Consider the following 15,802-nt stretch of genomic DNA (forward strand, 5'->3'; position numbering starts at 1 on the left):
AGCGGTCTCCACATGACATGTATCGGCAACGGTCTGTATATCCCTACACAAAAATTAAGGCCCCTAGAATCAAGGGCATGTAAATCCTAACGATCTATCCCACCTACTCACTGCCACCTTTCCGCAACCAAGATCACTCCGTTTTGTACCTCACGATCACATCGGTAGGATACATTCTCTTACCATCTAACAACGCATCTAATGTGTTTGTATCAAATGCTCATGTTAATCTAAAAAGCACAGATCAACGAGAACGCGTCATATGTGCTTTTGCATACTAGTAGCATAAGAGCTGATATCTTTCATCACGTCTCGGTCTCTGAGTGAAGTTGTTGTGGTTACTTTCGCAGATGGGACCAGGCCAGATGCAGGCGGTGGTAGCCGTGCTGTTGCTCCTGCTGAGCTTTCCGGAGGCTCGACGTGCGGCGCACGTGCTGGTGGTCTTCCCTGTGGGCGCACACAGCCACTGGAACCTGGGGCGAGCCATAGCCAAGGGTCTGCACGCCAAAGGGCACCGCATCACCGCCGTCACGCCCTTCTCTGGACAGGGGCCGCCCAACAACTGGACCGACGTCCCCATACCCAACACCATACATTTCTTTGGCCGTGAGTATACTGTCGTCACCTAAGCAGGTAACAAATACCAACCCAAATGTAATAAACTGTGCACAGCAAATCCATTATTGCCGAACATTTAATTCTACTGGTCATTCGATGAATAGCAATGAAACGAAAATTGCGACCGGCAGAAGTTTTGGAGCTCTATCATTAAGGAATCAACGGAAATTAGAACCGTCTGAGGACGTAGCAGTCGGGACGCTGGTTTCCAGTTAGTCACTGCTTGGAATCCTATCGTTGAAAGACTTAGTTTTCTGTGTAACCGACGTCGTTCTGCGATTTTTACCAAATGAAGGTAGTCGATCTGATGTTTATAAAGCGCGCTTCCACCAAGGAGGGTACATAAACATCCTGCAGAAGCGTACGCATTCAGTACTGTATGTGTTACGAAATTCGACCACAGACCAAATCAGTTAATTAATTTATTTATATGTAACAGCGTACTACCTACAATTTAAACAAAAGCTGTATTGAAGCAGAAGGTTGAAATTAACAGTCTGCGAAAATCAGAAGAGTCCTCTAACTGGGTAGGTATCAAGAATGGTGTCCCACAGGGTTCAGTCTTGGGTCCCTTATTGTTCTTAACATATATTAATGACTTTCCACTCTATACTCATGAAGATGCAAAGCTAGCTCTTCTTGCTGATGATACATGTATATTAATCACATACGACAAACAAGAATCAGTTGAGGAAATTGTAAATAATGTCTTTCAGAAAATTATTAAGTGGTTTTCTGCAAATAGACTCCCACTAAATTTTGAGAAAACACTTTTTATACAATTCTGTACTGTAAATGGCAAAACACCACTGATAAATATACACTATAAACAGAAGTCTGTTGTTAAGGCAGAATATTCAAAATGTCTGGGTGTGTGTATTGATAAGAAATTGTATTGGAAGAAACACATCGATGATCTGCTGAAACGGCTAGGTTCAGCTGCTTATGCTATTAGGGTTATTGAAAATTTTAGTGATAATCATATCAGTAAATTGCCTACTATGCCTTTTTTCATTCACTGCTGTCATTTGGCATCATATTTTGGGGCAATTCGTCGCTAAGGGAGAAAGTATTCATTGCACGAAAGCGTGTAATCAGAATAATAGCTGGAGCCCACCCAAGATCACCTTGCAGATATTTATTCAAGGAACTCGGGATATTCACAGTACCTACGCAGTGCATATGAAATTTGTTATTAATAACCCATCCCAGTTCAAAAATAAGAGCGAACTGCATAGCTATAGCACTAGAAGAAGGATGATCTTCACTATTCTGCCTTAAATCTGTCATTTGCCAAATAACATTAAACGCCTGACAGATAGCCAACCAACATTTAAAAGCAAATTAATACAATTTCTGAATGACAACTTCTTCTACTCAGTAGATAAATTTTTAGATATGAAGTAGTAACTGTCAAAAAATTAGTTATTTTGTGTAAAGAAAACTTATGTTAAAGTGACACGTTCCACATCTTTACGAAATGTCGTATTCATGATCTATGGAATAAGTATTAATGTATGTATGTATGTATTCTTATTCAGAATATTACTATCTACAATAATCAGACAAAATGCACTATTACATCCAACACAGACTATCTGATCAGAATGATCTGGATACTCATGGCTATTAATGTGGTGTGCGTCCGTCCTTCGCCTCCATGACGGCTTGATCTCTGCTGAGGATACTTTCAAAGAGATGTCTGACTGACTGTGGCAGCCCATTCTTCCCCAAGAGCCGAAATCAGGGGAAGTTAATGATGTTGAACGCTTGGGTCTGAAGCGAAGTCAGAGTTCTAACTCATACCAAAGGTGTTAGCGCGCCTCTTCTGAGACACAGGGAGGCGAACCGGACCCGGATTGATTCAGCCTCGGGAATTAACGCCGTGTTGTGGTGAGCTGGTCAGCCTGGATGTTGTTTTTATGCGCTTCCCCACATCCCACTAGGTAAATACTACTCTGGTACCTCCTCCCTCGGATCTGAGCGTGAGACTGGAGGAGCGTTTTTGTTGAATAACTCGAGAAGCATGGCCTCCAGCGAAAACTTATTCTAGTACAAAATTTAACTAAGATAAACTTCCTACCAAAAGGTCCTGTTCATTTTTCTGCAGTATTAATAGCTTGCGCATACCGAGCGAGATAGTATGAATATCTCTCACGCGGTTTACGATGGGCTGCTGTAACGTTGCGGGTTGCAAAAAACGACAGTGGTAGGGGCAGATGAAATACCCTGTAGACCATATCAGTCACGAGGTGGCCATACTTAATGCTGTTCTAGTCGGCATGGATCAGCGCAATTCCAGTTCCTTGCATACCTGCTGTGGCACGCCTGTGTACTTAAATGCGAGTACATCAGCCATTTAAATCTTCTGTAGGCAATATAGGATACCTCATTAACAGAACTAATTTCTTTCTTGGTTTACACATCATCTATGCATTCATTTGTAATGCAGCTTTAGATCTTTCTAGGGGTTATCGTCCTAAATTAGTACTCTTATCACTGCAACGATCAATGATATGGATATTAATATCAGTGGAATTTAGAAACAGCTGAAATCACTAAAATTGAACAAAGTTAGAGAGTTCGATGTAATTCCTGTCAGAGTGCATACGGAATTTGCGGCTCAGTTACCCTCTTTTAACCGTGATCTACCATAGATCCCTTAAACAAAAAATCCGTATCTAGTAGCTTGAAGAAAGCCCAGATAACACATATCTGCAACAAGGGTAGCAGAAGTGATCCACAAAACTACCGTCCAACACCCCTGACACCCATTTGTTGCGGAATCTCAGAAAAAAATCTGTGCTCAAACGTTATGACTTATCTTCAACAGAATAACCTCTTCCAAGCGCGCAGCGCTGGGTAGCCGATTGGTCTGAGGCGCCATACTTGCAACGGTTCGCCCCCCCCCCTCCCCACGCCCCCACAGAGGTTCTAGCCCTCCCTTGGTCCCATAGGAAATTAACACAAATTTCCACATTTTTTTCTCCCAAGCGATCCAGCGTGGATTCCGACAGCATCGATCATGTGAAACCCAACTCGCACTTTTCTCGCATGACGCCCTGGAAGCCATAAATCAGTTAGACGTAGTGTTTCTTGATTTCGGAAAAGTATTTTACTAAATACCAATAGTAGAATCACTATCGAAAATGCGATCACTGTTGGAATCGATCAGATCACACGAATACCCTGTTGGAACATTGTAGGGGCATGAAATGGAACTATGACACGCACTTAGTCATTGATAAAGCAGGTGGCAGTCTTCGGTTTTCTTGGTGGAATATTGGGGAAATGTAGTCAATTTACAAAGCAGATCTCTCGCAAAACACTCGCGCTACCTATCCTAGAATACTGCTCAGGTCTCTGGGACCCTTACAAAATGGGAAGAACAAGAGATATTCTGTGGATACAGAGGACAGCACGAATTATCACAGGCCTGTTTACCCTTGGGAGAATGTCATAAAGATATTCGTGGTGAAGAAAATGAACTGGCAGACGCTTTATGACAGAAACGAACTGCCCCGATAAAACCTGTTTACAAAGTTTCAAGAGCTAGTTTTAAATTATGCATCTAATAGTACAAAACAATACTCTACGAATCGCTCACGAAAACAGCGCGAAGACAAGGTTAAATTAATTACTGCGCTCACAGAGGAATTTAAGGAAATATCCAAACTGTGCTCCATATGAAAATGCAATGAGAAGTAGGCCTAATAAGTGGTATAATTGGAAGTACCCTCTGCCATGCTGGTCATAGTGGTTCTCAGAGTATGGACGTAGATTTTATTGACCGAAGAACTCATGTATCCTATTTTTAAAATTATTATTTGAAACCGTTATGATACCGCTTTCCTAGAGAGAAACGCAAACCGAAACACACTACCTTCGTTACATCTTACCAGGAATCAGCAATGCTTCTGCCCGAGAAGCAGAAATCATGGAAGGACTGGCCAAGATGGTTTAACTGACCATCATTTACTATGATATTTTATTAACACCATTATTGTAAATTGATATAACTACACTGAACATTCAAGTCATGTATGCTCTTTTAAAATTATTATTTGAAACTGTTATGGTACCGCTTTCCTAGAGAGAAACGCAAACCGAAACATACTACCTTCATTACATCTTACCAGGAATCAGCAATGATTCTGCCTGAGAAGCAGAAATCATAGAAGGACTGGCCAAGATAGTTTAACTGACCATCATTTACTATGATATTTTATTAACACCATTACTGTAAATTGATGTAACTACACTGAACATTCAACTGTAGTACAATTCTTGTTTTAACATTGGCAAGTATAACAAAGCTGTGCTTAACGGTGCAACCACAAGCGTTCATTCAACGGACAACCCACGTATACAACGGCCACATCATCTGGTACAACCACCGGACCACACCCACAAAACGGACCTGCCGGTGTGGGACAACGGACAGCCCAACTATGATTCCTCACACATAAACGCCAAGAGTGAACAGCCACAAACCAAATTACAGTCGAAATCTATGACGTACGCACATCCCAGTTTCTATGCAGATGATAATAAGGATGATTCACTGTACACGTGAATCAAGCGACACACCATAACCTGCATGTACATAACGGATAGCATACAATAATTTACTACCAGTAAGCCAGTCTGCAATATTAAGGTGAAAAATATTTTGAACTACTGTGTTTATAAGTAAATGGCAACTTGCTTACACTTATTTTAAAACTGTCAATGAGAATTGCAGTAAATATGCACTAAAACTTACAGTTGCTTGCAAGAAGTGTGGAAAAACAATCTTACACCTCAATGATTAAAACCAATTTCTGATAACTGCTCAACCAAAAATAGGCTAGCCTATAATATAAAATATTCCCCTTAAGTAAGACAGAGTACAAATCACGATTTGATAACCGATAATAACTTGGAACTCAAACTTTACAAAAGTGACTTAGCATTAGCACTGAGAAGTTGGCCTTGAGCCAGTATTCGATCACCAAAGCGACAAGTCTGACGCAAAACGGGTGACTAACGAGCTTAATTCCTAATTTATTTCGAACAGTTAGACTTGCCAAAGACGGTCGCTAGTAGCAATACAACACCAGCGAGCTGTTGTGCAGGAAACACTCAGTCAATATCACAAGTACAGTTTTACGTCCGCGGCTGATAACAGCAGAAAACCACTTCGAGTCGAGTTAGTAATCCCCACCGCGTCGTGTAGAACTGCCCGTCATCCAGCATAACTAGCGCCAACTAACACCACACAGCCGCAACTCGGCGCGGAAAGCCAGCAAGCTTCCATGTGCGGCACCCAACGGCCGCCAACTCTCTACACTCTTTACACGCTCGCTTCTACAAAACTGTTCACTGCCCACTCCTTCCCTCACCGATTTCAAAACCAAAACAAGCCAAGGAGGCAAGACCCTGGAAAAAAGGAAATGAGCGTTTGGCGTCTTCGGCTGGGAGGCCCCTTGCGGGGCACGTCCGGCAGGCTTGGTGCAGGTCTTAGTACATACGATGCCACATTGGGCGACCTGCACGCCGGATGGGGATGAAATAATGATGAAGACCCAGTCTCTGAGCGGAGAAAATCTCCGACCCTGCAGGGAATCGAACCCGGGCCCGTAGGACGGCAATCCGTCACGCTGACCACTCAGCTACCTGGGCGGACAAGATCCTGAAGATAGGAAAACACCAAAGATACCAAAATAATAATCTACTGCAACATGCATGCCGCACCAGGTCATTACTGAAAAACATTTTATTTTAATTTATCATTAGCAAATGAATAGTTAGTAGCCCTTTAGGAAATTAGCTTTTATATATAGAATCCTCCTCACGTGTATATATTAACAATGTATTTTACGCAGTGTTGTGTTTGAACCCCAGCATGTGTTTTATGGTATGACATCACTTGGTTTACTTTTTTACAGTATTTTAGTTTGACGTAATCTGCGTAACTTCCCTTTTAATTTCAAACTTGTTTGCCCTCTAGATCTGGTGATAAACGATGCCGGCATAAACCAGTCATTTTGTTTGAAACTGGTGCGATTGTGTCGGACAATGAATTATTTTCAAATCAGTCAATGACTTTCGTCTCATTATTCATTCCAAGATTGTTTAAACTTTTTTTCACAGACCAGTAAGCATCTTTAATTACCACATCATTTTCCTTGCTGGACAATTTATCTTCTGACTGTACTCCACATTACACTGATTTTACTTTCAGAATTACTAATTTCTGGACCGAACGAAGCGGCGCAGTGGTTAGCACACTGGACTCGCATTCGGAAGGACGACGGTTCAGTCCCGCGTCCGGCCATCCTGAATTAGGTTTTCCGTGATTTCCCTAAATCGTTCGCGGCAAATATCAGGGTGGTTCCTTCTAAAGGGCACGGCCGACTTCCTTTCCCATCCTTCCCTAATCCGATGACCCGATGACCTCCCTGTTTGCTCTCCTCCCCCAAAACACCCAAACCAACCAATTTCGGGTACAGCATAAACAACATTTTTCTTCATTTTTAAAATCTTTCATCTATTGTAGGAAAGTAACTGGATGTCTGTGCATATTCTGACGATTCTGTACAATTCTTTTCCTGCTGCATGATGCATTACTATATTTTGCTGTCCAAGGCTTCTTTGGTACTTTATTCTTGCTTTATTTCAAACACCGTAGGGAAACTACGTAAATCAAGGATATGAAATTAATTATTTGTTTGTTTCGAGGCATATCTTTTCAGTTATGGTAGACACTGGAATCCTCAACCCACAGTACCGTAGCACGCCACTGAAACAGCGAAAGCAAAATTACACATCCCATTGATAAAATGGCGTATCAGGGCGTATCAAATGGTTCAAATGGCTCTAAGCACTATGGGACTTAACATCTGAGGCCATCAGTCCCCTAGACTTGCAACTGCTTAAACCTAACTAACCTAAGTACAGCACACACGTCCATGCCCGAGGCAGAATTAAACCTGCGCCGTAGCAGCAGCGCGGTTCCCGACTGAAGCACCTAGAACCGCTCGGCCACAACGGCCAGCTAGGGCGCATCATGTTGCAGATGTGTCTGGTCAACCCAGTCGACTGCTTCTGAGAAAAAAAAACCAGATGTCGAAGGAAGGAAAAGGTTTACGACCTCCGATAGGACTATGAATAGTAAAACGTTGCGGTGAGTAAATAAACCTTTGGGTTGAGGGCCACTTTAACTGAAGAACAGAAGGGAATGAGAAACTCTAGGCAACATGAAGTATGTTAGCAGAAATAGACGCTTGTGCAAAATTTACGAACGAGAGTAACTTCTGCATAATGTGTCACTGGATGAAACTTGGTCCCTACATGCAAAGAACAGTTACAGCATAGTACAGGGGCTGACTGAATGAATACGCAATGAGACGAATACAAATTACGTTTCTTTTCAAAGACTGTAATTGCTCTGAAGTCACCGCAAGTTATCATTATCCACTGCACATTGCAAAATGGACGATATTGTTCTTAACCAGATATGTGATTACCACGGACGGCTCTGCAACGTGCTTCCATGCTGGCCAGAACATTGGTAAGACGTTCTTGTTGTAGGGCGTTCCAGTATTCGACCAGTGCGGTTGACAACTGCTGAATGATGGTTGGGGCATGGGGACGTGCATCTCCAGCGTATTCCACATGAGGTCGATAGGAGTTAAGTCAGGGAAACGGGCAGGCCAGTCCATTCGTCGAATATCTCCTCGTTCCAATAGCTCCTACAACTGCGCAGTTCGATGTGATCACCCACTGTCATCCATAAAAATGAGACCAGGGCCGAAATCGTCTTTGATAAGACGCACACAGGCAAGGGGTACAGTGTCACAACAACGTTCGACTGTGAGTGTACCGTGCTCAGATTTGGGGGTCAGTAAGTCTATGTAAAATTATGTCTCCCCACATCATAATTCTCGTACCACAAAAAGGGTCATGTTCGAGAATCTTCACTTAAAACTTCCGGGCTGATAGGCCGTGGTCGAAGTATAAAACTGTCTCCTGACGTTTCGTCTCCGACTGCGGGAGACATCCTCGGAGGTAAAGCGGCGAACTGCGAAGAGAACTCGAGGAAGCGCTGATTACATAGGCAGTACAGAGGGCGCCACTGTCGATCACGTGGCGTCGGCTATGAGATTGTCTCTGGTATTGCCAACATTCTCGATTGAAAGTAATCGATCGTCACGCTTGCGGTTGCATGGGGGCTTAATTATTATTAAATTTGAAAATCATTTTTATTTTTGGTAGCTGTATGTCCGATTACGCTGTTTCGTAAACGGTTGGCCCTGACTAGTCTTAGTACGCAATCTGACTGCATAGAACAACAACAAAGAATGAAATGAAAATTTCCGTTAATACAATTAATTAATTAAGTCCCCAGCAACTATAAAACCTACAAAACCAAGGCACAAGTATAACTGTTCTGTGTGTGGAAGTATGACTCAACGTACACATCTGGCACGGTTCTTCTTCAATAAGACAAGAAATTTCAAATACCATTTATACTGACGTGATTAAAAAAAATTAGAAATACTATAATTGCGCAAGAAACCCAGAATTACACTCTAATACAAGAACACAAGCCAGATGTTTTGTTGACTGAACCTGTAATGACGCATTATTTAAGACATTGAGATAGTAAAAAGAAAAGGAAAAAAAAATTTTTTTTACCTTCATATATTGACGAAAAGCACTCTAATCATTACAATATATCAAATATATCACCATACCGACTCTCTACTACCACATCTCAACAAGAACTGACTACTGCCACATCTCGACAAGCAGTCTTCACTACGACGTCTCAGCAAGCACTGACACTAGCACATCTCAACAAGCACTTACTACCACGAGTTCTCAACAAGCACTGCCAGTGAAGGCGGCTGAATAATACTCTTTGGCGCAATCTCTGGCGCAGTGGCTCAGTGTAGCCACCTTTCACGGTGCAACGCTGACATCCAAATTTTATCCAATTTAACACCTTCGTTTTTCCTGTTAAAATTATTACGTGTTTATCAATATCGATAGCCTCTCTATACAAGCGTGCATAATAATGCGAGGCTTTTGATATGACGCTTGTCTCGCTGAATTTTATTTCATGATCACCTTCCTGGTAAACATGTTCCGCTACGGCCGATTTATCCGTGTGACCCAGGCGGCAATTCCTCTTATGTTCGACAAGACGGGTGTTCACACTTCTCTTTGTGGTACCGATGTAAACCTGTCTACAACTACAAGGAATTTTATACACCCCCGGTGTAGCCAAAGGGTGTCGTGCATCTTTTGCCGACCTTAAAAATATGTATATATATATATATAATAATATCAAATAACATGTGATGTTAAATCTGATTTCTGTACATCTTCAGAGCAGTAATGTGATCAACATAAATAAGTGTTGTAAAGCGATTTTCTGTTTGATGATGCATGGCTGCAAGATCGTAAACGAAAATAGGTTTAAGATGTTTTGACTTAATCTATATCGACGAGGATTGTTTCATTTAGCACCTGTGTAAAGACATTAACGTATCTTTCTTTTAATATGTGTCATTATTTTTGTTTTATGACATATCCTCCATCATTGAGTGTCTCCTCGCAACCAATCTATGCAACAAAAAGTGTAACTGATTTAAAAAGTTAAATCTTCTTGTATTTATTTTTCAAGTTAATAGCTGTACAATATCTGATCATCTACAGATACAAGCAACAGGGATGAGGCATATATTTTTTTTCTGCTTTATTTTCAGACACATCAGGCTTATTTGATTTCGGCAAGATAAACAATTTTCGTAAGTTCCTCATCCTGGCCAACTACGGAATAGACTCATGTGAGGCCTACTTTCAAGATGAAAACTTTAAGCGGCTGCTCAACTCTGGTGAAAAGTTCGACGTAATGATCATGGAAGAATTCGTCTGCGATTGCCTCCTGGTGTTGGCATACAAATTCAGTATTCCCGTCATACGATTCGCCACGTTTTCGCCGAGTTCCTGGCAAGGCGACATTGTCGGGAATCCAAGCTCTTACTCTTATGTGCCTGATACGTTTCTTACTTACACCGATCGCATGAGTTTCTTCCAGAGACTGCATAACACCGTGTATGGACTGTTCTGCAAGTTGGTCCGCGAGATGTACATGATTCCCATGCAGGAAGCACTGATAGAGAAGTACTTGTTCGACCTGAAGAAGACGAGTCTGTCCGAACTGGATAGGAAGACTTCCATGTTGCTCACCAACAGCCACTTTAGTTTGTTCTACCCGAGACCGCTAGTACCGGCCATGGTCGAAGTTGGGGGTATGCACGTCAGTCCACCGAAAAAGCTGACACAGGTGAGTACTGTTTTTTCTTCTTCTTCTTCACTTCAAGGAGTAGCTTTGTAGCCTGGAAGAATGAATTAAAAAACGCATTCAGTCACAAATTTTTGTGTTTTATCAAGTACTCTATGCATTTCAAACCCTGTGGATCCACCCTCAGGTGTAAGCTGTCTTAAGACATGATTTATTTTTGCTCTTGAATGAGGTGAAATGCACGTTCCTGACATGAAAAGATTTGATGTTAGGTTAAGAATTTTGTATGTCAAATGCGGAAAATATGTGCGAAACAGTTGAAAACATGAATAGTGTAAACTTATCACTTACTCCAAGAAAAGCGTTTTTAACTTTTTAACATCATCATATATTGGTTTCTTCCACTTGTTCACGCATATTGCTTCACTCAAGAGACACATCTGTGTACATATTTTTGTAAACACTTCACAGATTTTGTTGCAAATGGTGTAATTATTGAAGGGTGAAAATTTGTGACTGAAGGAGTTTTTAAATTCATACTTCCAGTACAAATTCAGTCACGTGTACAGCTGCAAAATATGGATAAAATAAAGTAGCTTTATAGCTTGTTCAGTCTTCACAAACTCCACCTTTTCCTTGGTTTTCCTGTACCTGTTTTTCCATTATGTCTGTATCTGTTCCATATCTGAGTATTCTGTCTGCCCCCATTCTTTCAATATTTTTCTTCCGTTTTTGCTACACCGCTTTATATTTTTGCATGCATACAGAATATATTTAGTTCTTTTCTTATTTCAGAATTCCTTGTCTGATCTCTCACAGTACATCCTTTTACTTTGTTTAAAAATTTCATTTCAGCTTACTGCTTCCTTCTATTTATTCTTCCTTAGTTATTGCCCAGGTATCACTTCTGTATGTGGACAGAGGTGTTACCATTGCATTGTATAATTTTGTCCTTGTGAATTTCCTGGTTTAATTCACTAATGTTCTGTGTATAGGGCCACATATCATTTGAAACATGTTTAACTTGTTGAAGATCTCATTATCATATTAGTAACTTATATCACATTGTAATAGCTGAAAATGTGATACTTGTTCAACTGATTTTCCATTTGGCTTTATTTTAGAATGTGCTGGGTATTTTCCTTTAAAAGCCATAACTTTGGTTTCATTTTCTGATATTTTAAAGTTGTGTATTTTGTCCAAGTCATGCAGAGAAAACTGTAAATCATTCTCTGTCTTTAGTAAAATTACTTGGCCATCAGCAAAGAGTACAGTATTTAGATGTATGTTTTGGGTTAATCTGTTATTTCCATTGACTCACGTTTTTGTCAACCTCCCAGCACCAATAGGAGGGGAAGTACCAGCAAAAACGTGTTTCTTTTTCAACCCCAAATCAAATTGCTTTCCAGGGCAGCCTACATGCCAGGGGCATGTTCTGAGTTGCAACATATAGACTGGTGCAGGTTGGGATGGATAGAGGAGAGGATGGACAGAGCAATGGGTAGGAAGAATTGAACAGAGAGGGGGGAGGAGGGAGAGATGTATGAGCGAAGTGCAGGGTGTAGAGCGGTAGTGGGCAGGTGTAAAAGGAAGAGGGTGGATGGACATGGAAAGAGAGATGAGGAGGAGGATATGGTCAGAGGGAGGGGGAGGAAGATATGGTGAGAGAGGGGGGAAATGGTCAAAGAAAAGGGGAGAAGGAGATGAAAGAGGAGATAGACAGAGGCGGGAGGATGAGCTGGGCAGACAGAAGACGAAGAGGTGAACAAAAAGTGAAGGAGGAGGAGGCTTGTTCAATATATGTTTCCAATGTGTAGATGGGTGAAGCTGCAGGGGAAAGGCTAGTAATAAATAAATTCGATGTGAGGCTACAACCCTGTTATAGTCCTCTGTTAAAAATTATTGGCCTTGTTCTTTCCTCCCTGTGTTAATTAAAATTTCGTTATTTACATAAAAACTGTTTGTCACTTGTATTAAATGTTCGTGATAGCGTCTTTCAGCCATATTCCACAACATATAATTAATCTATCAAAGGCTTTTTCACAATGGACCTTCTATATTTTTTCTTCAGCAGTCCATAGCATGACAAACCACATACACAATGGCGTTGATTGCATCGCAATATTCCCATTACATCCCGAGATATTGAGACGCGAAGTTGACGCTTGAAACACCCGACATGCGCTGCTAGCGCACGTCCTGAGGCTCAGGCGTGAACCCCATGCTGCCCGTAATCGCGATGTGATTGACATGTGTAATCACACCTCCGTACTTATCAAGAGGTCCGAAACAACGGTAAAACTTTCAGTCCACTTGCTCGTTTCACTAAAACTATTAACATGACTTTTACTATTACGAGTGAATAATTAACCGTCACTTGCGCTAGATCTACAGTAAAGTAAAGTTCTAACGTTGAACGGCATTACCTTTTTAGTAACGGGTTAACGATAAGCGAAGTTAACTTTGTGACTAACGTTGCGGTACACAGATATGTTACAGAACCGCATCACCCCTAGCTTATGGGATAAACATAAGTTTGTGTTAAAAAACACATATGCTTTCGTTTTAGAATGTTTACAAATATGTACATTCATGGGCCCCAGCCCTACATTGATACCGGTGAAAGTCGTTTTCCAATAGCTGTTATTGTTCCAGAGATATTTTGGATGGACAAGATAGCTGGGACACCCTATATATATATAGTAAAAATGAGATACAATAAACATATTTTAAGAGCCATGAGCACTTCTTGACATTCCATGTTGCGAGAAAAATCTCTTCTGCTGCAAACTCTTTGCGTTAAACATTTTGAGAGGTGGTAGTACAGATCAAAACAAAAAAAAGAAATCCTATGAACATGAGCTCTAAAGTACATACCTAGAGAGTTATGAGTTCTTGTTCATCTCTGATACTATGAATCACATCTCTCATATGAAGCAAGTCCTCATAGATTTTAAGGCCCATGTTTACTAGACCTTCTTGCTTCATTGCTTCAAGTGATCATTCCTGTCATATCCTTGAATATTGACCATTCATACTGTGACACTCTGTAAGTATTGTCAGAGATTTCTGGCACAATTTGTTTGTGCATGTAGCATACATTCAAGGGGAAGCATACATTGAGAGGCAAATTGTTTCCTGTTCCCTCACCTTGACCTATTGTCCTGCTGATTGAGTTATGACCCCCTGGTGATAATCCATCCTTCTTAGAAACCCCACCCTCCTCTCCATGCCCCTGAATGTATGCTTGGCCCTGAATGTATGCAACACGCACAAACAAAATGTGCCAGAACTCTCTTTATCATAATACTTCTGCATATTGGCTGACTCTTCTAGAATAATGCGCTACCAAAATTGTAACAGTAAAGCACATCGTGGTGCACAATGTCTCTCTTGTAAAGTCTGTCACTATAGCTGGGTGAGCATCTTCTTTATGCATTCGCTCATACTGACTGAACCTGTGATAAAACAGGCTACTCTTCTTCCAATCTTCTCTATTTCGTCTTCCAATGCTTTCTGGTACAGATCCCAGACTGACGAGAAATGTTCAAGTATTGGTCGAACAAGTGTTTTGTAAGCTGCCTCCTTTGTGTTACACTTCTTGAGGATTCTTCCAGTGAACGTCTGGCTTCTGCCTTTCCTGTGATTTGTTTTATGTGATTATTCCACTTTAAACTACTCTCTTGTCATACTTCCAGAAATTTGATAGGTGTCACTAGTTCCCTTGACGGTAATCAAACAATAAAGAGTCTGGAATGATAAAACTTCCTGGCAGATTAAAACTGTGTGCCGCACCGAGACTCGAACTCGGGAACTTTGCCTTTCGCGGGCAAGTGCTCTACCGTCTGAGCTACCCAAGCACGACTCACGCGCCGTCCTCACAGCCTTACTAATGGCCACCTACATAGGAAGAAGTGATCATCACAACAAAATAACAGAAATCAAAGCTCGCACAAAAAGACGGAGGAGTCCGTTTTTCAGAAGAAATATTCGAGAGTGGATCTGTAGAGAAATAGTTTGAAGATGGTTCGATGAAGCCCCTGGCAGCCACTTAATTGCGAATTGCGGAATAATCATATAGACAGATGAAGATGAGATAAACTGGCTGCTAGTATGTTTGCTACCACGCGTATTACTTGTGGTAATGATATAATGATGACAGTGGTGAATACTATTTTATTCACGCTGTTTGTTTTGTAGTAAATATACACTGATGTTGTGTATTGGTTCAAATGGCTCTGAGCACTATGGGACTTAACTTCTGAGGTCATCAGTCCCATAGAACTTAGAACTACTTAAACCTAACCAACGTAAGGGCATCACACATCCATGCCCGAGGCAGGATTCGAACCTGCGACCGTATCGGTCACGCGATTTCAGACTTTATCGCCTAGAACCGCTCGGCCACTCCGGCCGGCTGTTGTGTATTAGATTAGGCAATGTTGTAGATTAGTACGCAGTGCCAGTATTTTGTAGTAGAAGCCGTGATAGGGCCAGATATCCTCCTACTAAGCTGTGAAGTTGGTACAGATATACACTGAAGAGCCAAAGTAACTGCTATAGACCTGCGTATTCATAAACAGACATGTAAACAGGCAGAATACGGCGTTGCGGTCGGCAACGCCTTTGTAAGACAATAAGTGTCTTGCGCAGTTGTTAGATTGGTTGCCGCTGCTACAATGGCAGCTCATCAAGATTTAAGTGAGTTTGAACGTGATGTTATAGTCGGCGCAAGAGCGATGGGACACAGTTTCTCCGAGGCAGCGATGAAGTGGGGATTTTCCCATACAACCAATTCACGAGTGTACCGTTAATATCAGCAATCGGGTAAAACATCAAGTCTCCGACATCGCCGTGGCCGGAAAAAGATCCTGCAAGAACGGGACC

The 15,802-nt window shown here is 41.5% G+C and overlaps 1 protein-coding gene across 2 annotated transcripts in view; it reads left to right on the forward strand.

The window, feature by feature from the left end:
* LOC124711152 (UDP-glycosyltransferase UGT5-like) overlaps positions 1 to 15,802 on the forward strand; it is a 274,796-nt gene that overhangs the window by 212,735 nt on the left and 46,259 nt on the right. Inside the window, exons 2-3 of one of the 2 annotated variants that reach the window (XM_047241053.1) lie at positions 351 to 606; positions 10,377 to 10,957. The exons of the other annotated variant lie outside the window; for it this stretch is intronic. Of the exons in view, the coding sequence (XP_047097009.1) occupies positions 351 to 606; positions 10,377 to 10,957 (837 nt within the window). The remainder of the gene's footprint in view (positions 1 to 350; positions 607 to 10,376; positions 10,958 to 15,802) is intronic. 2 annotated transcript variants of the gene reach the window in all.

Source organism: Schistocerca piceifrons, chromosome 8 (assembly GCF_021461385.2).
Source record: "Schistocerca piceifrons isolate TAMUIC-IGC-003096 chromosome 8, iqSchPice1.1, whole genome shotgun sequence".
NCBI lineage: Eukaryota > Metazoa > Arthropoda > Insecta > Orthoptera > Acrididae > Schistocerca > Schistocerca piceifrons.